Raw genomic sequence first — 24215 nt, 5'->3', positions numbered from 1 at the left:
AGTTTGGAGCACTGGTTGCTCTTCCAGAGGACCCAGAGTTCAAGTCACATGGCAGTTCATAACCATCTTAACTCTTATTCCAGGGGATCTGATACCCTTTCTAGCCTCTATGTCACCGGGCACAACTGTGGTGCACAGACATACATCCAGGCAAAAGACAGACAGACAGACAGACAGATAGATAAATTAGTAAGAAAAATTACAATTTACTTATTTTTATTTTTTGCGCATTGGTGTTTTGCCTGCACATATATCTGTGTGAGGGCTTCAGGTCCTCTGGAATGGGAGTTACAGACAGTTGTGATCTGCCATGTGGGTGCTGTGAATTGAATCCAGGTTATCTGGGAGACACAGCCCCTCAATGATCAAGGACTAAGAATTTCAGTTGTAGACTGGGATGGTGGCTGAGTGGATTAAAACATTCCCTTATGGGCTGGAGAGATGGCTCAGCCATTAAGAGCCCTGGCTGCTCTTCTGAAGGTCCTGAGTTCAAATCCCAGCAACCACATGGTGGCTCACAAACATCTGTAATGAGATCTGATGCCCTCTTCTGGAGGGCAGACAACTGTCTGGAAGACAGCTACAGTGTAATGGCTTATAATAAATAAATCATAAATAAATAAATAAATACATACATACATACATACATACATAAATTGAACCCTAAAAACAAAAACCATTTCCTGGCTGGAGAGATGGCTCAGCATTTAGGAGCACTAGCTGCTCTTCCAGATGAGCTGGGTTCAATTCCAAGCATCCCCATGGAGAGTCACAGCCATCTGTAACTCCAGTTTCAGCGCATCCAACACCCTCGTCTGGCTTTGAAGGATACCAGTCACACGTGCAAGCAGGCAAAATACCCATACACAATTTGTATTTATTGGAGGCAGATGTAGTGGTGCACATCTTTAATCCCACATTCAGGAGGCAGAGGCAAGTTGACCTCGATGTGTTTGAGACTAGCCTGGTCTACCTAGCAAGTTCCAGGGCATCAGGCTACATATCAAAACAAAAGTAAAACAACAACCACTTGCTGCACAAGGGTGAGGACCAGAGTCCAAATCTCCCGCACCCAGGTGACAGCTGCGTGTTTGGCAGCCCACCTGTAATTACAGCCTCAGAAGATGCAGGCAGATCCGTCAAGCAAGCTGGCTGGCAAGACCAGCCAAGATATGGGCAACCTCTGGGTTTGACTGAGAGACTCTGCCTCATCAAGAAAGGTGGGACAGAAGGAGATAATCTCCTGACATTAATGTTGGGCCTCCACATGCATTTCGTACCACATGCCTGCAGCCCCGCATACATGTATGCCTTTATAGATAAAGCATACCCATGTTTGGCTCTGGGGAGACTGGTGATGAAGAATCGCACACAGGACATGCCTGTGCATAGCCCTAGTCAGCTTCTGCAGAACAGGACAATCAGCCACACTGGAGTTGCTCACTTCATGTAATAACATGTATGACGGATGACTACACCTTAATCACGGGACTCAGTGAAACTGTGGGCACGAGGATGTGACTCCTGTCTCTGGTCCTCAGTAAAACCAAGAACAGGAGATTGTTCCTGGATGATCACAGGGCTGATCATTAAAAACTATGGGAAGTGCTGTAAAGGAGGCAGCGGGAGAGCACATCTAGGAAGCTGGTGGCAGCAGACACTGGGCTGGGCGGGCAAACAGAGAAACCATGCTACAACTGTAAAGAGGCAGGCAACAGAGCTGCCAGCAAGGGAGGCGTGTGAGGCTCTGGGAGAAAGGGAACACTCGCTCCAGAGAGGACGCTCAGGGCTAGAGACGAACATTCCATAGGTCATGCGCCTAACCTTTTTGTAGGTTAGTATGGACATGACTCGTGAGGCAGGGTTGAGCAGCATTAGCATCTTAAAAACTGGGTAAAGTGTGGGGAAAGCTTGAGCTAGGGCAGGAGAGGATTCCAGAGATTTTTTTTTTTTTGAGATTTTTTTTTTTTTAAACTATGTAGTTGAGGAGCCAGGCATGGGCACAGAAAGCTTGGGCCATCCTGTGCTACACAGAGATACCCTGTGTATAAAAAGAAAACGAAGGGGAGTGGGACTCCTACCGGACTGGGAACCAGCAGAGCTACTCAGAAAGAGAGGTGCCCTGAGGCTCGAGTGAGTGAGCAGGTACAGACCGGGCTGTCAATCAAGTCCTCAGGCCTGGGAATGACTCCCAGGACCCACACACCAAAGCCAGGGTGAAAGGAGAGGAGGATACTGGAGCCAAGGCCCATCAGAGGCCAGCCACCTGACCCAGTATGGGACGGAGACGCTGAGTACTGGACAGGGTTGGTAAAATCCCTAGCTACAGCCAGGAGGTGGTGGTACACACCTTTTTTTTTAAGAGGATGAAGGTTTTATTTGTTTCTCACAGTGTGGCATGGTGAAACAAAGACAGTAAGTAGTCTCCTGCCTCTGACACTATACCACACTTCGCAGCATTCCCAGGCATTTCCAGTGAGAAGACACTAAGTATCTGACCAAAATCCAGTGGCGGATATGGACGAGTTACAAAATTATGTAAGATACACCACTGTGATCTTGAATTATGAAATTCTGATAACCAGTGGGTAGGGTCTCACGCAAAGCTGTGCCTGGTCTAGAACTTGTTATGTAGACAACTTGAACTAGCATGTGCCTGTTGAGTGCTGGCATTAAACAGTCACCAAACCCAGCCTCGTAACCACTTTTCACTACAAATGATCTTAAGAATTCTAAACAGCAGAGCTCAACCCCTACTCTAAATACTTAGTATGGTGATTATCAAAAAAATCTGGGCACTGTGTTTATCCGCATCCATTAGGAAGTTGGGGGTGGGTCTTAAGGACCACTGCCAAGAACAGGTTCCTCCCACCAGCATTGCTAAATTCTCCACTAGCTTAAGGCAAGCACGCTGGGGCGGGTCACATCCAGTTTTATCTGGAAGCGGAGGGTTGCCATGGTCACTCCTCAGTGGCCTTCACCTATTTCTCATATGCCTCTTCACTCATTAATTCATCCAGCTCAGAAGGGTCACTCAGTGTCACCTTGATCAGCCAAACATCTTCATAACAGGACTTGTTGACGAGCCCTGGGTTTTTGGCAAGTGCTTCATTGACTTCAGTTACCTCTCCTGACAGAGGAGAGAGTTCACTGGCAGCCTTCACGCTCTCCAAAGCACCAAACTCCTCCTGGTTTTTTTTTTCAATTTTGTCCAAACTTCAGGCAGACCACAGTAAACAACATCTCCCAAAGATTTCCGTGCAAAATTGCTGATTCCCAGCATTCCAACACCTTCCTCTGTTGTTATCCATTTGTGTTTCTCTGCAAAGCAGATCCAGCGCGCAGTGAGCGGAGGGTGGCGGTCACTAAAAGGTCAGATCAGAGGGTTGTAGAGGGGCAAGAGAGATGGCTCAGTGCTTAAGAGCACTGACTGCTCTTCCAGAGGTCCAGAGTTCAATTCCCAGCAACCACATGGTGGCTCACAACCCTGTGTAATGGGATCTGATGCCCTCTTCTGGTGTCTGAAGACAGTGACAGTGTACTCATATACATAAAATTTTTTTAAAAAAATCTTTAAAAAAAACAAACACGGCCCGGCGGTGATGGCCTGCACCTTTAATCCCAGTACTTGGGAAGCAGAGGCAAGCGGATTTCTGAGTTCGAAGCCAGCCTGGTCTACAGAGTGAGTTCCAGGTCAGCCAGGGCTACACAGAGAACCCCTGTCTCGAAAAAAAATACAAAAACAAAAACAAAAAAAAAACAAAAACAAAACACATACACACAAAGGGTTGTAGAGCAATAACTCTCAAGGAAAAATAAGGTATAGTTGGGGGCAGTGTCACAATCAACTGTCACATGAGGAGGGCTATGTGCCTTAGTCACGGTTCTAAGAGACAACAAAAGCATCTAATTGGGAGCTTGTGCACTGCGTCAGGGGCTCAGCACATTATCAGCATGGCGTTGAAGAGCATGGTGTCTGAACCCGGAGCTTTTTGCCTACTAGCTCTTACAGCCTGTGAGCCATGGCCCGTTAGACTCCGCACTTGTATCAAGGGTTCTCCCATTCCACCCTTCCTGTTACACAGCCACCTGGGACCGGAAGGGTGAGGGCCACTATCCCACGTGATAGCTAAGAACCAAATTTCTCCAAGGAAACGCTGACAATAGTCCTGAGTGAGGTTCTTGTCTGGGAGTCACTGAGTAACCACGTCACGGCAGGAGCTGAGAGACTGGTTTTGCTCATTAGCACTGGCCCTTCTCTTGGATGCCCAGTGGGTACCAAGAGCGGGATAAAGCTTGGTGGGCCTGTCTTCTGTTTTTGTTCGTCTCCTTTGTCTTAAAACTTCAGATCAGATTCTTGTTCTAGACTGCACACAGACATGTTAATCATTTAAGGGGTGTCTGTTGAAAGCCTTGTGATACAAAGTTGATTAGCACTGAATTCACCTAACCTATCTCATCCCTCAAGACCAAAAGCATGAAGATAAGATAACTAAGGTACTTTCCAGACTGGAGGAACATCCAGCTGTCAGCTTTTACAATATCCTGCTCTGGATCCCCTGGAGTTCAGCCTAGAAGTTTCTAATATTACCTAGACCTATAGTCACATGGGTTCCAGGAACACTGACGCCTCACTCACAGACAGACACCTCACGAGGAGCTCATCCCCTAAGTGAGATCAATTACTCAATGATAGTAACTGAATGTCCCTAGCCCTAAGGCAGGGCAATCATCTCTCAGGGACTGAATTGTCTGTCCGATCGAATCTCTTGCCCTGCCCCCCCCTCACACATGCATGCGCACAGACACAGACACACACACACACTCACACACACACACACTCACTTCATCCTATGTTAAATGCCAGCTTGCTTCATCTGTAAGCTACAGAGACACATAATAGTAATAGGAAGATTAAAATGTAACATATGAGCCAGACAGTGGCAGCACCTGCCTTTGATCCTAGCACTGCAAAGGCAGAGAGGCAGGCAGATCTCCGGTCTACAGAGTTCCAGGACAGCCAGGGCTACACAAAGAACCCTGTCTTTAAAAAACAAACAAGGGCTGGAGAGATGGCTCAGTGGTTAAGAGAACCAATCGCTCTTCCAGAGGTGCTAAGTTCAATTCCCAGCAACCACATGGTGGCTCACATCCATCTGTAATGAGATCAGATGCCCTCTTCTGGTGTGTCTGAAGACAGCAACAGTTGTTCTCACATTAAAGAAAGAAAGAAAAAGAAAAAACAAACAAACAGAAAAGGTAACATATATAGAAATGTTCACTCTGCCAATAGGTGCCTCCTCCTGAGTTCTCCCCACATCTAGGCTTGCCCTAAGTAAGGGCATAGTTTTGAAGTTAGCCTGTGGAGAGTCTCAAGTGCTGCCTAGTTGCTGATACTCAGGAGACAATGGAATGGAGGAAAAGAACCAGCGGGGGCTGCCCTGAGTGAACCTCTCCAGGGTGTCGCCCTCCTTCATCAGATGCCCCCATCTGAGCCCACATGTCTGGACAGCCACATCCACCCTACCCCACCCTGCTATCTCCCCACCAGGACCCAAGTGGCCATGTTCTTCAGTACCAGGAAGTCTTCTTTAGAATCAGAGAGAAGGTGGACTCCTGCCTCTCAGTAAGTGATTATTCTAGCAATGACTGTCAAAAGGACGGTCAAGGGGCTGGAAGGATAGCTCCGTAGAGAAAGTGGCTTTGGCTGCCTTTGCAGCACCAAGATGTATGGTAAGGTAAGGCTGTAATCCTAGCCTAGCCTGCTGGTGAATTCCAGGTCAGAGAGGGAACCCTGTCTCAAAAGGAAAATGGACAGCCCCTGAGAAATGATACCCATGGCCATCCTTTGGTCTACACACACACACACACACACACACACACACACACACAGAGAGAGAGAGAGAGAGAGAGAGAGAGAGAGAGAGAGATGAATAGACACTTCAGAAAGAACCATGGCTGTGAGTTTTTGAGGAGCACTAAACAGGTCTGTCTGGCCAGCTCCTGAGCTGATTCCAGCAACTCTATCAATTTACCTTCCTCTGAAAGCAGCCAGGAGAGGCCAGACTAAAACAAATAAAGCAAATAACCTGAGGAAAAGCAGCTCGGGAACCTTTGTGAGGCACAGACCACAAAGTACACAGGGTGAACTGAACTGAGAGCGGTTCCGGAGCCCCAGGAGTCTCAGGAGGACACTTGAAGGAAGGGAACTTCCAGCCAGCAGCTTCCCACTCTCTCCTCCCTCCTATAACCAAGTCTAAAAGGTTCTGGAGAAAGTGAGAGCAGCCATTTGCCTGCCACCATCTGCTGATAATAAATATTTAATGAACCTTGGGCATTTGAGATGCTGCTCAGAGGTTACAGCCGTGCAGAAGCCACCCTCACTCCCAAAGGGGAGGTCTTGTATTTCATCCTACCCTCACCTCAGGGCATGAGGTCCAAACTGCTCGGGAGTCTTCTTTCAACAGCAGAAGCAGAAGCCAGCCTGAGGCATGGTTGCTAAGAGCCTGTCAGCAGGAAAACCATTTCCAGGGAAAACCTGGGGATTCCTCACCACACCCAGGACCCTGCATAAAAAGATTTTGAAAAGAGCTACAAGATAGCACAGGTACTGGATGGCTGCCAGCCAGAAGTTCCAATGACCTCACGGCTCTGATCTGGGCCTTGGGTCAGCAATGGCTGTTATAAGACAGAAGCTAGGAACAGGGAAGGGAACAAAGCCTGAGTCTAGAAAGGCGGACCTCATGAAGCTGTGTGATCTCCGTCCAACTCTCCACCACCAGGCCTGGCCAGCCTCTTACAGCAGCGCTTCTGGGTTGGAGGGGGGGAGGGGGGCTCTCCCCTCCCCTCGCTCTCCTGACCTTCTCTCCCTTTCCTGTCTTCCCTCTCACTCCCTTTTGTCCTCTCTTCCTCCAATCTCTTCCCTTCTTCTTTCTTTCATTCTTCGGTCCTTTCTTCACTTCTTCTAAGACAGTCTAGCCTTCTATTTTCTTTTTGAAAAACCTACTTGATCCAGTGTTTAAACATCTGCTACCCAAGCCAGGCATAGGCGGATACCTTTAATCCTGGCACCTTGAGGCAGAGCCAAGCAGATCTCTGGGAGTTCAAGGTCAGCCTAGTCTGCAGAGTGAGGTCTGAAACATCTTACATAGTGAGAGCCTGTCTCTAAAACATATAAACAAACACGTTGCCTCGAGTTTAAACCTTGTTCATTTAAACGCTGTGGGGGCTTTCTGGGCCCTGGCCCACCTTCACACGTGACTTTTTTCAACATCAGAGATGTAACATCCCTGGAAATGAAGGAGAGGACCTCAGGTTCCTGGCTTCTGGCCCCTCAGCTTCATGTCCCTTTGGGCTTCCATCCCCTTGGCTAAGGCAGACCCTAGAGGAGCATACCAGGCACTCCTCTTCCAGGGCTGAGATCCCGGCAAAGCCAGGAGGGCAGCCCTGTGTCCATTCCCTCCAGCTGAGGAGACACTAGAAAGACTCAGGAAGCTGAGGCTCCATCCACCCCTCCCCCGGCTCGCCTGCACTACTGGCTTCTTTATCCAGCCTCCTGGCTTTTTAAGGAAGATTCCTAAATCAGCACCCAAATCTCTCTCCCTCCGGTGAGAGTCTCACAGACAGCACTACCTCTATAGGATGCAAACACGGACCTGCTGCTGGTGGACTCCCATGACGGCAGCTCCATCTTCACGTGGCTCCGGCCAAGACCACAAAGCTGCCCTGAATCCCTCAAGCCCTATTCCCAGTGCATCAGAAAATCCTGCTGTTCTGGGTTCAAACAAATTCCTCCCTCCCTACACCGCGCACCATGGCTGCTCAGGTCGGCCATAAGAATTCCTGTGGCAGTTTGGTTTTTTCCTAGTCGGTTAGTTTTTCTTTTTTAATTTTATGTGCAGGAGTGTTTTACCTGTATGTATTTATATGCACCACCTATGTGCCTGCTGCCCAGAAAACCCAGAAGAGGGCAACAGATCCCCTGAAAGTAGAGTTACAGATAGTTGTGACCCACTATGTGGATGTTGGGAATCAAACCCAGTTCCTCTGCAAAAGCAGCGAGGGCTGTTAACAGCTGAGCCATTTCTCCAAACTGATTTTGTTCTTAATCCAGCAGCCAACACAATTGATTCTCCCAAAATGTAAGGGAGGTCAAGTCATCCCGCATGGGCTTATCTATCTGCCCACCCTGGATTCCTCCAGACACTCACTGTCTCTCCCTGTCCTACCCTTCTACACATCACCTGCTCTTGTGGCCTGCTCTAACCAATTTACTGTGACCACGCCTCGCCCTCTGGTTCTATCCTTCCTTTTTTTCTGCATACCTAGGATTCCCAATTTACCAACTATATTTATAGTCTCTTGTGTCTGTTGCTTACCCTCATTAGAAGACATATGAAGACCAGTTTCCAGCCACAGTGTTTGTTCAGTCAGTGGTTTATTGCCAGTATTTAACATAGCACCTGGCACACAATAGATAATAAATATTTGTTGCAGATTACTGATCATTTGTTTCCCAAACCCACAGGGCTCCAAACAGAGTTGAGTTAGTCACTGGGTTCCAAGAAAACTGTTCACATTGTTCAGCTGGTTAAACTGATGAAGATCAGGCTTAGAGTCTTGTGGGAGGACCAGATGATAGGCACGTGTGTTTCTGTCAGATGACAGCTAGGACTATGAAGAAATACACAGAGAGGCTCAGAGAGAGGGGAAGAGCAGGGTTAGACATGACAGTCAGGGGAAGAACTGTCTGACAAAATGACTGGGTGAAAAAAGTGAGAGCCATCCACGCAGGAAGCCAGGGAAAGAATATTCTAGGCAGAGAGGGTAAGGTTCACAGAGGCCCTGTTTAACATATCCTCAGAACCAGGAAAGGGCCATGGGAGAAGATGATAATTCTGTGGTCTGTGCTGACCTTAGAAACATGCTTAATAGCGTTAAACTGGGAACCACTCTCAAGCCATTAATAGAAAGAGTGAGTGTACTAGAATATAGAGCGTGCAGCAGGAAGAACCATGAGGCAAGCTCACCACAACAGGCGAGCGAAGTGAGGTGTGTGGAAACACACAACGTTTGACTCCATGGGTGTGAAGTTAAAAGGCAAAACTAGGCTGCATCTTTAAGGTACATAGAGAGGTGGAAAGGCTAAAAAGAAATACAAGGAAATGACTCTGATGAAAGTCTAGATATGATCAGGGAGGGGCTATGTGGCGAGTGACACCTATCTCTTATCTTGAGCAGTGGTTATAGTCCTGAATGTATTTTGTCTGTAAACTTAAACATACACATGTTATGGTTTTTAGAAAACTAAGATGAGCAGGGCAGAGTGGCACACACCTTTAATCCCAGCACTCGGTGGGCAGAGGTAGATGGATCTCTGAGTTCGAGACCAATGTGATCTATGTAATGAGTTCCAGGAGAGAGTCAGGGCTACACAGAGAAATCCTGTCTCAAAAAAAACCAAAAAAAGAAAGAGAGAGAGAGAGAGAGAGAGAGAGAGAGAGAGAGAGAGAGAGAGAGAGAAAGAAAGAAAGAAAGAAAGAAAGAAAGAAAGAAAGAAAGAAAGAAAGAAGGAAGGAAGGAAAGAAGGAAAGAAGGAAAGAAAGAAAGAAAACTCAGGATACTTCCAAACATTGAAAAAGGTATAGTGTCTAGGTAAAATGTCTCACCAAAATTATTTTCCCAAAAGGCAAAAAAGAATAGACTGTATAGTATATAACTATAAAAAGAATAGAATATATAGTATATAGCTATAAAAAGAACAGAATGTACAGTATATAACTATAAAAATAGAATGTATAGCATATAACTGTATCAGTTCAAACATTTATTAGCCCAGCTAAAAATTATATCTAACAGAATAAACTTTTATTTTAAGCAGTCTACTTTTTATAAAAGATGAAGTGATATAGTCACTTCAAGACATTTAGAAAGTTCCAGGAAACCTAGATCAGATCATATGATGTACAAGAGAAAAAGAATGTCACCTTCTAGGGACCATCCAGTGTCACATGGCTAACAAAGAAATGTCACCTTCTAGGGGACCTTCCAGGGTCATATGACTAACTGACTGAAAGAAATATCACCTTCTAGGGACCTTCCAGGGTCACATGACCAAGTCACAAAAGGAGAACAGGGGTGCTGCTGTAGGTTACCAGGAAAGAAAACCTTTAAAAATCATCCCTGTGAGAGCTAAAGAGAGGGCTCAGTAGCTAAAAACACTGACTGCTGTTCCAGAGGACCAGGTTCAACTCCTCTCAACCACGTGGTGGCTTAGAACCACCTGAAACTCCGGTTTCAGGAGATCTCATGTTCTCCTCCGGCTCTCCTGGGCATTAGGCAAGCACATGATACACAGACATTCGTGCAGACAAAACACCCACACACTAAAAATGGTGGTGGTCCTATGCCTCTAATCCCAGCACTTAGGAGGCAGGAGGATCCCCATGAGTTTTGGATAAGCCCAGGCTACATAGAAAGTCCCAGGCTGGGCTGGAGAGATGGCTCAGGGGGTAAGAGCACTAACTGCTCTTCCAGAGGTCCTGAGTTTAAGTCCCAGCAACCACAAGGTGGCTCACAACCATCTGTAGTGAAATCTGACGCCCTCTTCTAGTGTGTCTGAAGGCAGCTACAGTGTACTCATATACATAAAATAAATAAAATCTTAAGGAAGGAAGGAAGGAAGGAGGGAGGGAGGGAGGGAAGGAGGGAGGGAGAAAAGGAAGGAAGGAAGGAAGGAAGGAAGGAAGGAAGGAAGGAAGGAAGGAAGGAAGGAAGGGAAGAAAGTCAGTCCATCCCAGGCCAGCCAGAGCTATATGTTAAGAGTATCTCAATAACAAAGAAAACTATCCTGTAAGCAGTGACTAGCTGATCTCCGAGTCCCTCCCTGTTCCAAGAACAGCCCCATATTTTTCAGCTTTGCTCTAGTTCTCAAGCAGGTATATGTGCTAGCCCGAGAATGGGATTCGTGAGATCCTGCATGTCTCTGCTGACTCCTGTGACTCACTCTCTGGCTAGGGCTGTGGCGGGCCACAGCCTGCATACACTGCAGGGATCGGGGTTGAGATGAGTTAACCCTTCACAATCTGCTGAGACCTGGCTCTACAAACCCGACAGTGTGCTGCAGAGAGAGAATCGGGTCTCGCCCCCAGGCTGAGAGCGCTCAGCAACATCAGCTTATGTCAGCCCTTCTAAGGGTGAAAGTGATTCGGTCAACTCAGAGGTCACGTGAGTCCAGCCCGTAAATAGAAAAACTCCAACATGTAAGAAGCTTTGAACATGGGACAATCCCCTTCAAACTCCGTGAGCCTCCCTTGGCCCCGTCCCTCCTCCCCACTGACAGGTCATAACCTTAGTGCCTGGAAAGCAGCACGGGGATTCTGGACCCCAGGCTACCACAACTCAAGGAAAGTCTCACACTCCAAACACAATTGCTAGCACACAGTAGTATATAAGCAGCTGGAGATGAACACCCACATACACTGCATCCGAGAAGAGCTCTGCTCTCACAATGACGCCAATAGGTAACAGGCCTATGCATGCCTTTCACCAAGTCACCGACGCTCTCTCTCTGCCCCAGTTTTCCAACTGTCAAGTGGAGCTATCAGTACATTGATCCTCACTGTCCACAGAACCCACATCTACTGAATCTCCCACTCACTAAAATTTACCGTAACCCTAAAATCGATACTAAAACCCATAGTTTTAAGGTCATACGTAGGCAGGCACAGAGCAGCAGTCCCAGCTGAGCCTGGACAGGCTGGCAGCACCCGCTCCTCTCTCGTGCCGGTGACAAGTACCCTTTTTGTAATATACATAACTCAATCAACTCAAAGGTCATGTGAGTCTACCCTGTAAAATGAAGAACGTTTTATCATGATGTTTTCTGCATTTCTTTTTCACTTTTCACTGGTGACCTGCTGCTTACAATGCTCCCAAGGGTGGCTGGTACTGAAATATGAAAATCCCTGTGTATGGAATGGGGAGGTGGCTCCGTTGGTTCAGTACTTACTTTGAATGCACAAATCCCAGGGTTAAACCCCAAGCACTGAATAAACTAGACATGGTCTTGAGAGCGTGTAATCTTAACTCTTGCAAAATAAGAGACAGGAGGATGAGATGTCCAAGGTCATTCTCGGCTACACAGCAAGTTCGAGGTCAGCCTGGGTTATGGAAGACCCGTGTGTAAAACAAAATAAGTAAAAGGCCTGAGCTAAATAAACTCCATTCGTACATCAAGCAGCTGTTCCCCGTGAGTTCGATGTTAACAACCAATGATGAAGCGATGCATCAAAGAAGAGTATGTGTCCACCAGGGGTTTGGTATCTACTCAGCCAGCGTTCAGGGTCACTTCACAGACTCTGACTAACGACTGTGCCTCCTCCTCATGGGTTACGGCAATATTCAACTAACATATACAAAGCCTTGTCCATATACAAACACTGCCTTCTACACCAGGAGCATGAAGGATAGCCCATGAAGGATCAGGGCAAGCTCGGGGAAGGTAAACTGTCAGAGACAGCTTCCTCCTTGACTCTCCCTTGTCGGCACCCTGAGGTAGGCTGGCTCAAACTATGTCATGTCTACACAGCCTGGGGGACATTCGGAAAAATTCCATTCCTTCTTAAAACACGCTCTCTGTGGACACAAGATAATTACCTAGAGCAAAGTGAGGACTCATTTATTGTCCATAATTGGCATCCAGGCCTGGCAGACAAACGGAGGGCTGCATCTCTTCTCCAACCCTCGCCCACCCGTGAGAGCATCACAAAGCTGCAGGCGGGTGTCTGAAACAAGCAGGGGGCGTGGTATATGGAAGCGTCTATGTCCACCCAGGTGGACATAGAGAGAACCATCCACAGTCAGCAATTTAAACCAGGCCTGAGGTTCCGGCTACTCAGGACACTGGAGGCTGGAGGACCACGGGGGCAGGCCCGCCTGGACTACAGAAGAACCAAAGCAGGCCTGGTGGCTCTTTCTGCTTCTTTTGTCTTTGAATACCCACACAGTGATGGTGGCTATTGCTCAGTTACTAATGGGTAATAAAGATGGAATAAGAATGCCTTCCCCTGAGAGGGTACCAAGCAGTGCACATGAGAGATGGTGTTACTTGTGGCGTTGCACCGAACGTTCTATCTTGGCCTCTTCCAAGGCCTCTGGTAATGTAAAAAAAGGCTGTATGATATCAAAGGGCTTGGGCATCACTCTCTGCCTAACAGTGTCTGCAGCTAAAGCCCCGGGGCCACAACTCACACTCAAGTAGAGTCTTACATAGCAAGGGCATGCTTCTATAAAGGATAGTGGAAAATCGTGTTACAAATGTGAAATCACAGCCGGGCGTTGGTGCCGCACACCTGTAATCCCAGAACTCTGGGAGGTATAGGCAAGCAGATTTCTGAGTTCGAGGCCAGCCTGGTCTACAGAGTGAGTTCCAGGACAGCCAGGGCTACACAGAGAAACCCTGTCTCAAAAAAAAACAAATCCAAAAAACAAAGAAAAAAAAAGTGAAATCAGAAAGCAATGCTTTGGATGGCCAAGACCATAGCTCACTGGTAAGGGTGCTTACCTGGTTCACGAAGCTCTAGGTGTGACCAGCACCCCTAAGCTTTGCTAAGCAAAGCAGGTACTTTGGCTCACTCATTTTTCCAAAATATTCTGTAGTGAGCTCAAGTGTCCCCACAAAAGGTGTATCCAAGTACTTAATCTCCGGGACCTGCCAAAGAGCCATTACTTGGAAATATGGGTTTTAAAGATGTTAGTAATTTAAGGACCTGGCAGACAGAGGAAAAGGTTAAACCGTGCTGCTGCTAGCCAGGAGACACCAGGAAACCCCAAAGCTGGAATCAGCAAGAAATAACTTGCTCTAGGAATCTCGTGTGTGTGTGTGTGTGTGTGTGTGTGTGTGTGTGTGTGTGTGTGTGTGTGTGTAAAAGGACTCTCTAGTTCTGGATTGCGAACACACACTATCATGCCTGACATGTTTTTTATATGGGTACTGCAGATCAAACCTCATGCCTGCAAGACAAGCCCTCACCAACTGAGCTATCATTCCAGGCCCCCTACGTACAGGTTTTAAACCAGACAGGCATGGATTCACATTTTATTCAGGCAGAGTCTAGTATATCCCAGGCTGACCATGAACTCACTATGTAATTGAGGTGAACCTTGAATTTGGTGTGTGTGTGTATGTGTGTGTGTGTGTGTGTGTGTGTGTGATCCTGGCTGACCTGGAACTCTCTATGTAGACCAAGTGAGCCTCAGACTCACAGAGATCCACCCACCTCTGGTATGGAGTGCTGGAATTAAAGGCATGTGTCACCACACCTCAAAGACCTTGACCGTCCCTTCCCTCTGCTTCCACATCTCCCAAACATCACACCTACAGGTGTGTGTCATCACAATGTTTTGTTTTGTTTTCCCTTAAGATCTATTTATTTTGTTTTATACGCATGAGTGTTTTGCCTGCATGTACGGCTGTGTGCCACGTACATGCCTGGTTCCCTTGGAGTCCAGATTAGAGCATCGGATCCCTTGGGACTGGAAGTACAGACAGTTGTGAGCCACCACAGGGGTGGTAGGAATCAAACCTGCATCCTCGCAGAAGAACAGCCATTCTCTTATTAGTTATAACCTTAAATTTATTACTTAATTTCTCGATGCTCAGGATTCCTCACTTATGACTAGATAACGTCTCTTTTGGTCACAGTGGCAATTAAATGACAATAGATGCAAATAAATATCACTTATGCAAGAGCCTGAATGCAATACACACTTTGCACATAAGGTTTAAGAATTCTAAAAATAGATTTCATTTAAAGGTCAAGCATACACAAGAGTGACAGGTACAGGGACGATATCATTCTTTCTTAAGGTACGTGTCAAAATTGTTGATATCTGTTTCACTACTCATCATAATTTTCTTTAATAATTTTAAAGCCAAGCAGTGTGGTGCACACCTTTAATCCTGGCATTTGGGAGGCAGGTGGATCTCTGTGAGTTTGAGGCCAGCCTGGTCTACAGAGTGAGTTCCAAGACAGCCAGAGATGAACAGAGAAACCCTGTCTCAAAAGACAGATAGATAGATAGATAGATAGATAGATAGATAAAAATGCGATGATAAAGATGATTTAGAAAATTTAATAGACAGCAAACAATTCACAAATAGACAAATATAACTAACAGTCAAAAATAATTTTATTCGGCTCTTACTACATTGTGGCTCATTGTGCCTGATACCGCAGGGTATACGAAAGCGAAGATTCAGTCACCAGAAGCTGGCCTGAGACCTCTAGTCTCACCAGACTTAAAATATACACCTTATAACTGTGACAGCTAGCTGAAGGCAGGAAGAGGCCCAAGGGTAAAAGTAAAGAGACGCCTTAACTTCTTAGGGAGATTTCCCAACATATGCTCAAAAAGGCAGCAACTGAAATGGGCCTTAAACCGGAGCAACATTTCTCAGAAGGAAAGAAACTAGGAAACTAGAGAGAGAGCTCACGAGCTCTTGCTGGGCAGGTGTGAGCACTGAGTCCAAGTCTCGAGCATTCATGTAAAAGGCCAAGTTCACACTCCTGGCATCCCAGTACTGTGATGGGGTGGAGACAGGAGGATCACTGGGCCAAGTATGGCCTCGTTCACACTCCTGTGGTCCCAGAACTGTGATGGGGTGGAGACAGGAGGATCACTGGGTCTTACTGGCTGCCAGCCTAGCTCTACATTAAGACCCTGTCTCAAGAGAATAATCTGTGGTTTGAAGGCTGGATGCCAGATGTCCTCCTCCTCTGGCTTCTGTTCACACACACTGCACACAAACCACACACACACACACTCACACACTCACACACTCACACACTCACACACTCACACAGTGGGGAGGGGACACAGAAAATACAAAGGTGTCTCTGCTAACAAGCATGACATCAGCAAAGGCAGCAGGTAGGAAGCCAGCTCACTAGTTGGTTACAGACAGAGGCAGTGAGTGCAAAATTAGACTCCAGGGAGGAGGAAATGAGGAAGAGCAGACAAGGGAGTCTAGTGTGGCAACAGGGAGCGAGCACAGAGAGAGGACCAGACAGTCCTCCTCGCTTGCAACCTTCAAAGCAAGACATCCATTGATCTAGAAGTCTGACTTCAGGATCAGGAAAAGATGAGGAACCCAACAAATAGATGCTATCTATCTGGGTGTGTCCCACATGCTCACCGCCCCTCCACTGCATCTAAGCATAGCAGTTATTTCTCTTGCTATCTCTTGCTAATGTGGAGGGTGCAAGTGTGACATGTGCACACACAGAGGCCAAAGGTTGACGCCAAGAGTCTTCCTGATCTCTCCCCACCTTTTATGTGGAGGCGGTCTTTTGCTGCCTGGAGCTCTGAGCTCTGGTACTCTTTCTAGCCGGCTTGCTCCGGAATCCTCTGTCCTGGCTTCCAAGCACCTTGGGATGGCAGTCTGGCTGACACACCCACCGGGCGTTTTACGAGGTTTCTGGAGATCCAAATCCCTGATCTCGTGCTGGCAGAGCACAGTTTTACCTGCTGACCGTCTCACCAGCCCTGAGTGTTGCTTTCAGAGGTGTGTTTCACAAATTAGGTGCACAGACCACCCACAGCCAAACCCCCAAGCATAGTTGCAGTTCCTAAAATCAGAACCCGGGACCTGCCCCAGACTTATTTATCAGTCTCTTTGGGATAGGTACCAGAAGCTGTGTTTTTAATAATCTTACCAGAAGTTTCTATTTAATAATAATAATAATAACAAGAACAACAAAAACAACAAGAACAACAACAGTCAAGAAGGAAATGGGGGTCCAGGCAACTGCCCTTCGGACATTTTGCATGTGATACAGAGGGCATCAGAGAATGGCACTGAAAGATCATAGCTTCGTCAAGGTGAATGGTTAGTCAGGGGAAACTGAAGGATGTTGGGGGAGGGCTGGGGGGAGGGGAGACAAGCAGAAGAAGGAAAACAGAGGCCTGAGAAGGGAGAATCCTTCCTCCTCAGAGACACAGTCACCTCCCCAAAAAGCCAAAGGATCAAGGTCAAAAATCTGCCTACTGAAAAGATGGCTCGGAGGGTACCTATGCTTACTGGACTTACATGGCAATAGAGAACTGGCTCTCACAGGTGGTCCTCTCTCCTGACCTCCACACATAAGTCAAGGCTCAAGCATGCCGACAGACAGACAGATGGACACACACACAGATATAGTAGTGACAGCCGCATGATTTTGTGTGCATACTAGAGTTTGGATCCCCAGTGCCCACATAAATGCCAAGTGGGCATTGATCATCCACCTGTAATTCCAGCTAAGGGGGCAGAGACAGGCCATCTCCTGAGCCAAGGGGCCAGCTAGCAAGCTCTGAATTCAAGTGAGAGACCATGCTTCAACACACACAGGGGAAACAGTCAAGAACACACCTGATATCAGGCTTCTATATGCACATACGCCTGTACATACATGTACCCATGCGCATGTGACCATGCATATAAACATGCCAACATACCAATATCACACACACAAATATGCAATAACAGTAAACTAAAACAATGAATTCCAACCAGACCCTCTGATGACTTGGGTAGAAAAGAACAAGTGTGAACCCACAGACACACATACACCACTATCTCATGCTCACTCATAAACAAGCTGGCCTTCCGAAATGGTTACATCAAAATGGCGCCAGAATAACACCAGGCCACGTGACACAAGCCCACTCACACTCACATGCTCAGAAGCACAGCATGAAGACTGGTACTAATTAAAATTTATGGACTATTTACTATGTTGTCAGAGACTCTATTAAGCACTTGGCATGCATGACCTCTCCTTTCTCCCTGAAATCCTCTGAAGTGCGTACTAGCATCATCACCCTTAACAAAGACATGAGGAAGCTGTGGCACAAATAACTTTAACAGCTCACGGCCACTCACCCTCTTACGTGACTCAACCCAGGTAGCTGGACTCATCAGTCAGTGCCTTGCTATGCTGCTGCAACTGACTATACCTTCCTATTTTGTTGTTGTTGTTGTTTGGTTTTGTTTTGTTTTCTAATGGAATTTTGTTTGTTTTTCGATACAGGGTTTCTCTGTGTAGCCCTGGCTGTCCTGGAACTCACTTTGTAGACCAGGCTGGCCTTGAACTCAGAAATCCCCCTGCCTCTGCCTCCCAAGTGCTGGGATTAAAGGCGTGGGCAACCCCGCCCGGCTTGGTTTTGTTTTTGTTTGTTTGTTTTTAAAGATTTATTTATTTATGTCAGTACACTGTAGCTGTCTTCAGACACTCCAGAAGAATGCATCAGATCTCATTACAGATGGTTGTGAGCCACCATGTGGTTGCTGGGATTTGAACTCAGGACCTTCAGAAGAGCAGTCAGGGCTCTTAACCACTGAACCATCTCTCCAGTCCCTGTTTTTGTTTTTTTGTTTTTTTTTTTTTTGAGACAGGGTTTCTCTGTGTAGCTCTGGCTGGCCTGGAACTCTCTGTAAACCAGGCTGGCCTACAACTAACAGAGATCTGCCTGCCTCTGCCTCTAAGTACTGGGATTAAAAGAGTGCACCACCATCACCCCACACCTTCCTAATTTTTAAATATTTCTTTTTAGACAGGGTCTTATGTTTAAACTTATTTAGCCAAGGCAGCTTTGAACACCTGATTCTCCTGCCTCCCAAACTAAGTGCTGAGATTATAATGTTCCACCATGCTTGGCTAACTTTATCTTCTTAAAAAAAAAAAGTCGCCAGGCAGTAATGGCCCACGCCTTTGATCCCTGCACTTGGGAGGCAGAGGCAGACAGATTTCTGAGTTCAAGGCCAGCCTAGTCTATAGAGAGAATTCCAGGACAGCCAGGGCTACACAGAGAAACCCCTGTCTTGAGGGAAAAAAAGAAAAAAAAAAGTCAGAAAATTGATGGACTGTCATCTATTAAGTGTAAAGCAAGGCAGAAGAGGGTCTCAATTTCAAAATAAAAGGCACCTAAAGCCCAGCAATTCTAGAAAGAAAAAAAAAAAGCACTGGGGGAAAAAAACTAGCTGAAAGTAATTGAAGGCTGTATTTCATAATAACCTAGAGTCTGGAGTTCCGAGATAAAAATCTACACTGTTACCTATTGCCGTTTAAATTAAAGATAGGTAATTCAGTTTCTCCAAGCCCAAAGTAATCTCAAAATCTAAGCAAGAGGGCTATTAGCAAAAACAACCACACGTACTACGGTCGCCCAGAGAGGTGGAGGGCACCTTTAATCTGATCACGTAGGAGGCAAGTGGGGCTCTGAATTAGAGGTCAGCCAGGTCTACGGGTCTACATAGTAAGACACCGTGTGTGTGTGTGTGTGTGTGTGTGTGTGTGTGTGTGTGTGTGTGTGTTCGCTGTTGTTGTGTATGTATATAGTGCCTTGTATGTCTAGACATATTTCATAAAACACCTGACCAAACAACAAGATGATAATTCAAGGCCTAAATCACAAGAGGAAGATGAAGAGGGGCAACGTGACCAAAGGAAGCCACTTTAGGAAAGGGCAGAAGGCAAAAGGTCACCACTGGCCGGGAGCCTGGAGGGACTGGGAGTAGATGGTTCCTACTGGGGCAAGCATGCTTAATGCGGTGGAAAAGAAGAGCAGACAGGCAGGCGGGTGGGTTATGTAACTCTCCGAAGTCAGGAGAAGTGTCTGGACTTGACAGAGCAAGGAGAGGTAATCCATGCTCGGCGTTGGGAAGAGTTGTGCAAGCACAACAGTCTCATGTCCCTTAAGGAAGAGGCCCTGGCTTCTGAGCTTGTTCGAGCCTAGAATTCCACCCTACATCCTGTGCCCTAATTTCAATTCTGTTCCCTGGGGCACAACTTGGTGGGACCTCATTCATTTTTTAGAACATAAGGTTAACCTGGTGTGGTGGAACTTCGTTTCAGCAAACTCACAGTAGGAAAAAAAATAAATAAATCATTTTAAGGAAAAATAAAAATCACAGTTTGCTCTTGAAGCCGGCAACCACACTTGGCTATGTCTTATTTCTGAGTGTCTTTTTCTTCTACCTCTTGTGCTTATATTTCTGTTAAAGTATCGTTTAAAAAAAAAAAAAGAAGCAAAGCTGTGCATAGGGTTCCTCCACAAAGCCTTTTAGCACATTAGCTAATGAGCATTAAATTTCCTCACATTTCACAGCTTAAGCTATCCCGAACAGTCAATAGGCTGTCTCCGGGACAGCACACACAGTTTTATCACGAGAGACTTCCTCAGTCACTTCTTTCTGTCATGACATTGGACGAGATAGCCAAACTTTTTTTGCTCCGTGCCAAGGAAACCTCCATCTCATCCGATGAAGCCCCCCTCTGGAAACTTCTCTTCCCGGCCCTGTCCCCTGCACCAGTCAGTGGCGTTTCCCAGGGGCATCCGCAGCCTCCGAGGAGCCAAACAAAATCTGAACCAAGGATCCGGAGCTTAAAACGTCTTGTCCGAGACGCGCTATGCCGAGCCGAGAGGGGGGCCCGGTGGCACGGCGGTGTGACCTCACGGCACCCCCTCCCCGGTTCAGACGACACCCGGGTCCCCAACCCGCGAGGCGGTCCGGTACGCACCTGACCAGCGGCTCCTTCTCGGGCCGCGCGGGCTCCTCCAGGCACGGGCACGGGCAGCAGCAGCAGGCGCTCCGCAGCCAGCGGCGCAGCCCCATGGGGAGCGAGGCCGGGCGCCGGGATCCCGGAGCCGCGCACGCGATGGCGGCTGGGGCGCGGGGACGGGGAAGGGGACGGCCGCGGCGTCACGGGCCGGGCCGTGCGCATCACGCCGCGGCCGGCCTTGGGGGACGCGAGCTGCGCGTTTGCCGCGGGAGCTTTTCCCTCTCTCTTTTAATTCCCCGGGTGCCGCCCGAGCGCATGCGTCCCGGCGACGCCCGCTGCTGCCCTCTAAGGAGCGAGCGCGCTCCAGGCGCAGCGCAGAACCCCCGGGGGGTGACCGCTGGGCAGCAGGGGTCTGCAGCTCGCGGCGGCCGAGCCCAACCGTCCTTTTAATTGGCTTCACTGCAGAGGAAGTGAAAGGTCTCCCACAATACACGCTTTGAAAAAGTTTTTTTTTTCAAACTTCCAGCCCTTGAACACTCTTGGGGGGTGGGGGGGGAGCAACTGCTTGTGAGTTCTACAACTGTTAGCTAGAGATGTATTTTTATAAATTACCATGTGGGTGCTGGGAACGGAATACTGTCTTCTGCAGCAGCAAGTGTTCTGACCCACCAAGCCGTCTATCTCTCCAGGCCCCAAAATCCCTACTTTTTTTTAATGTCCAAACAGCAAGCAGATGACTGCACCAATTTTTGTGGTTTTGTTTGTTTTTGTTTGTTTGTTTTTTATCTTTTGAAATTAAAACATTGCATCGCCCCTCCCCCACCCCTCCTATTCCCTTTCCTCCCTCCAACACTTCCCATGCACACATGTTTGTGCCTGGCTTATTCCACTCGTCATGCAGACTGTACTGTATCTGTGTGTGTACCTTTCTGTCTTCCTAACCCAGACCTAATCTTATGGATGCCAGCGCGTTATTTAACCAGACCGTGGTCATAAAGGTGAACATGTAATCCAATCCCAGCCTTCTGTACTAAGGGCTGCGGTGCACATCTTTAAACTGATGCGCTTGGGAGCATCTACATCACCTGAATAAAGATGTGGCAGTTACCTTGCTGTGACATAAGATGCCCCCTTTAAATTTTTTTAAAAAAGATTTATTTTATACATATGTGAGTACACTATCGATGTCTTCAGACACATCAGAAGAGGGCATCAGATCCCATTACAGATGGTTGTGAACCACCATGTGGTTGCTGGGAATTGAACTCAGGGCCTCTGGAAGGGCAGTCAGTGCTCTTAACCACTGAGCCATCTCTCCAGCCCCCACCCCTTTAATTTTGATGAATCTTGCCAAATAGCTCTCCAGTGAGCAATTCAAATTTAGACTCAGGCTTATGAATGTCCTATCAAAATAAGATACAAGGTGTGATGGTTTGTTTATGCTTGGCCCAGGGAGAGGCACTATCAGAAGGTGTGGCCCCTGTTGGAATAGGTGTGCCGCTGTGGGTGTGGGCTTAAATCCTTCATCCCAGCTGCCTGGGAACTGGTATTCTGCTAGCAGCCTTCAGACGAGGATGTAGAACTCTCAGCTCCTCCTGCACTATGCCTGCCTGGATGCTGCCATGCTTCTGCCTTGATGATAATGAACTGATCCTCTGAACCTGTAAGCCAGTCCCAATTAAATGTTGTCCTTGTAAGAGTTACCTTGATCATGGTGTCTGTTCACAGCAGGAAAACCCTAAGACAGAAGGCGTTTTTGCTTCTTTGTTTTGTCTTTGCCAGTCTGATTTATTTGAGAAGTATTTATTCTCAGCTACGTGTGAGGCATGTTTTAGGACATGGATACAGCTGTGAACATGACCAGCAAAAAGTGAACATTCTGGTGGGAAGGTCAGACAAACGAAATAAGCACTTATCAAGTATGTTAACATTAAGTTAGTATAGATTATAGAAAAAATAAGGCAAAAAAAGGGGGCAAGTGCCATAGAGTGGTGTGTGTGTGCCTAGAGGTCACACCCAGGGCCTCGATCACACCAAACCCAACCCCTGAGCTACAGCCCCAGGCCCCCAGGGTTTTATTTTTGAAAAAGTCTCCTGTAGCCCAGGACGACTTCACACCCCCTGTTTAGCTGAGCATGACCTTGAACTCCTGACCCTCCTGCCTCCATCTCCCAAGGGCTGAGGTTACAGGTATGTGCTGCCACACCCAGTTTCTGCCTTGCTAGGGATCTCAATCCTAGTTTTGTTCTCGTTAGTCCCACACCATCGCAGCCCACCCACCACGTCTCTTTGATGATTAAACAAGAGGTGAGCATTCCACCTTAATAAAGATCAGGTCCCTGGTGGCGCACGCCTTTAATCCCAGCACTTGGGAGGCAGAGGCAGGCAGATTTCTGAGTTCAAGGCCAGCCTGGTCTAGAGAGTGAGTTCCAGGACAGCCAGGACTACACAGAGACACCCTGTCTCGAAAAACCAAAAAAAAAAAAAAAAAAAAAGGGAATGCAGATCATTTATAAAAAACAAAGATCACAGCCAATGAGGTTTATCCAAGGCGCAATTATTGCTAATTGAAAAAATAAAGATCATGTCCAGTTTATGCCTACTCTTAAATTAAAATATTCTCTCTAATTTTAAGACATAACAGTTGAAGTTCCCTTTTCAAAGCTCACTTATTACAACTATTTATTTGGTGGGGGTGGGGCGTCTATGAGTGCCCTGACACATATGTGGGGTTCAGAGCACAACTTGCAGGAGTTGGTTCTCGTCTTCCACCATGTGGGTCCCAGGAATCCACCTGAGGTTGTCTGGCTTGTTGCCTTCCACTGAGCCATTGAGCCTGGCCTGTTTGTCAGCTCTTTAAGGCTCATCTCCTCAGTGTCTGTCACAGTGTTGTCTTCCTGGGAGTTGGTTCCCATCCTGCTTCTCTCCTTTTCATAAACCACCGGAAAAACCATGCTTCTCCTCCACCTTCAGCTTCTCCACCTTCAGCTTCTCCTCCACCTTCAGCTTCTCCTCCACCTTCAGCTCCTCTCCTTCACCCTCAGCTCTGTGGCTGAGCACATTTCCCCTTTCAGAGTCCTTCACAGGGAAGCAGTGAGCTTCCCCTTTCAGAGTGGTGCCCCACTGCTTCGCTGCTCCACCGCCTGCCCTGACACCAACACACATCTCCAACCACACACAGTAGCATCTGACATTTACCAAGAGCCCCTGGGCACCTGATGTCAAGGGAGCTGGCAGTCCCCTGGGGCAACTGGTGACTTACAGTGCCATCAGCTGCTTGTTTTTAGAACAGAACTAGGAAAGGGGCCAGCCCCTATTTTTAGACTTCTCTGTGTCAAGGAAAACCCTGAGTCTGTCTGGGGCTGTTTTGAAAACAATTAGTGTAGTTTGGAGTCTTTCCACTTACACACACACACACACACACACACACACACACACGCGTCTTTAGGAATTTACTGACAATTACCAAGCCAGAGGGGGGGCGGGAATGAGAAACTCCAAAGATGTAAATAGCAAAGCTACATCATTAGTGGATTCCACCAAAACTCTTTAGTGTTTGCATGGGAAGTTCTGTATCTCTCCCCTAGAGATGTGGTAAGGCACAGTGGAGAACCAGCGTGGTTCAGAGAAATCACATTAAAATGTGCCCTGAGAGCCAAGGACACCTTG

General features: G+C 47.3%; 1 protein-coding gene across 1 annotated transcript in view; it reads right to left on the bottom strand.

Annotated features, from left to right (window-relative positions):
• The window catches only part of Mreg (melanoregulin), a 52611-nt gene extending 31619 nt beyond the window's left edge, over positions 1–20992 (bottom strand). Inside the window, exon 1 of the mRNA XM_052191826.1 lies at positions 20542–20992. Within this exon, the coding sequence (XP_052047786.1) occupies positions 20542–20659 (118 nt within the window). The 5' untranslated portion in view covers positions 20660–20992. The remainder of the gene's footprint in view (positions 1–20541) is intronic.
• Between the last annotated feature and the right edge of the window lie 3223 nt (positions 20993–24215).

The sequence above is a fragment of the Apodemus sylvaticus genome, chromosome 9, assembly GCF_947179515.1.
Source record: "Apodemus sylvaticus chromosome 9, mApoSyl1.1, whole genome shotgun sequence".
Classification (NCBI taxonomy): domain Eukaryota; kingdom Metazoa; phylum Chordata; class Mammalia; order Rodentia; family Muridae; genus Apodemus; species Apodemus sylvaticus.
Note: the sequence above shows the minus strand (reverse complement) of the source record. Positions and strands in the feature narration are given on the sequence as shown.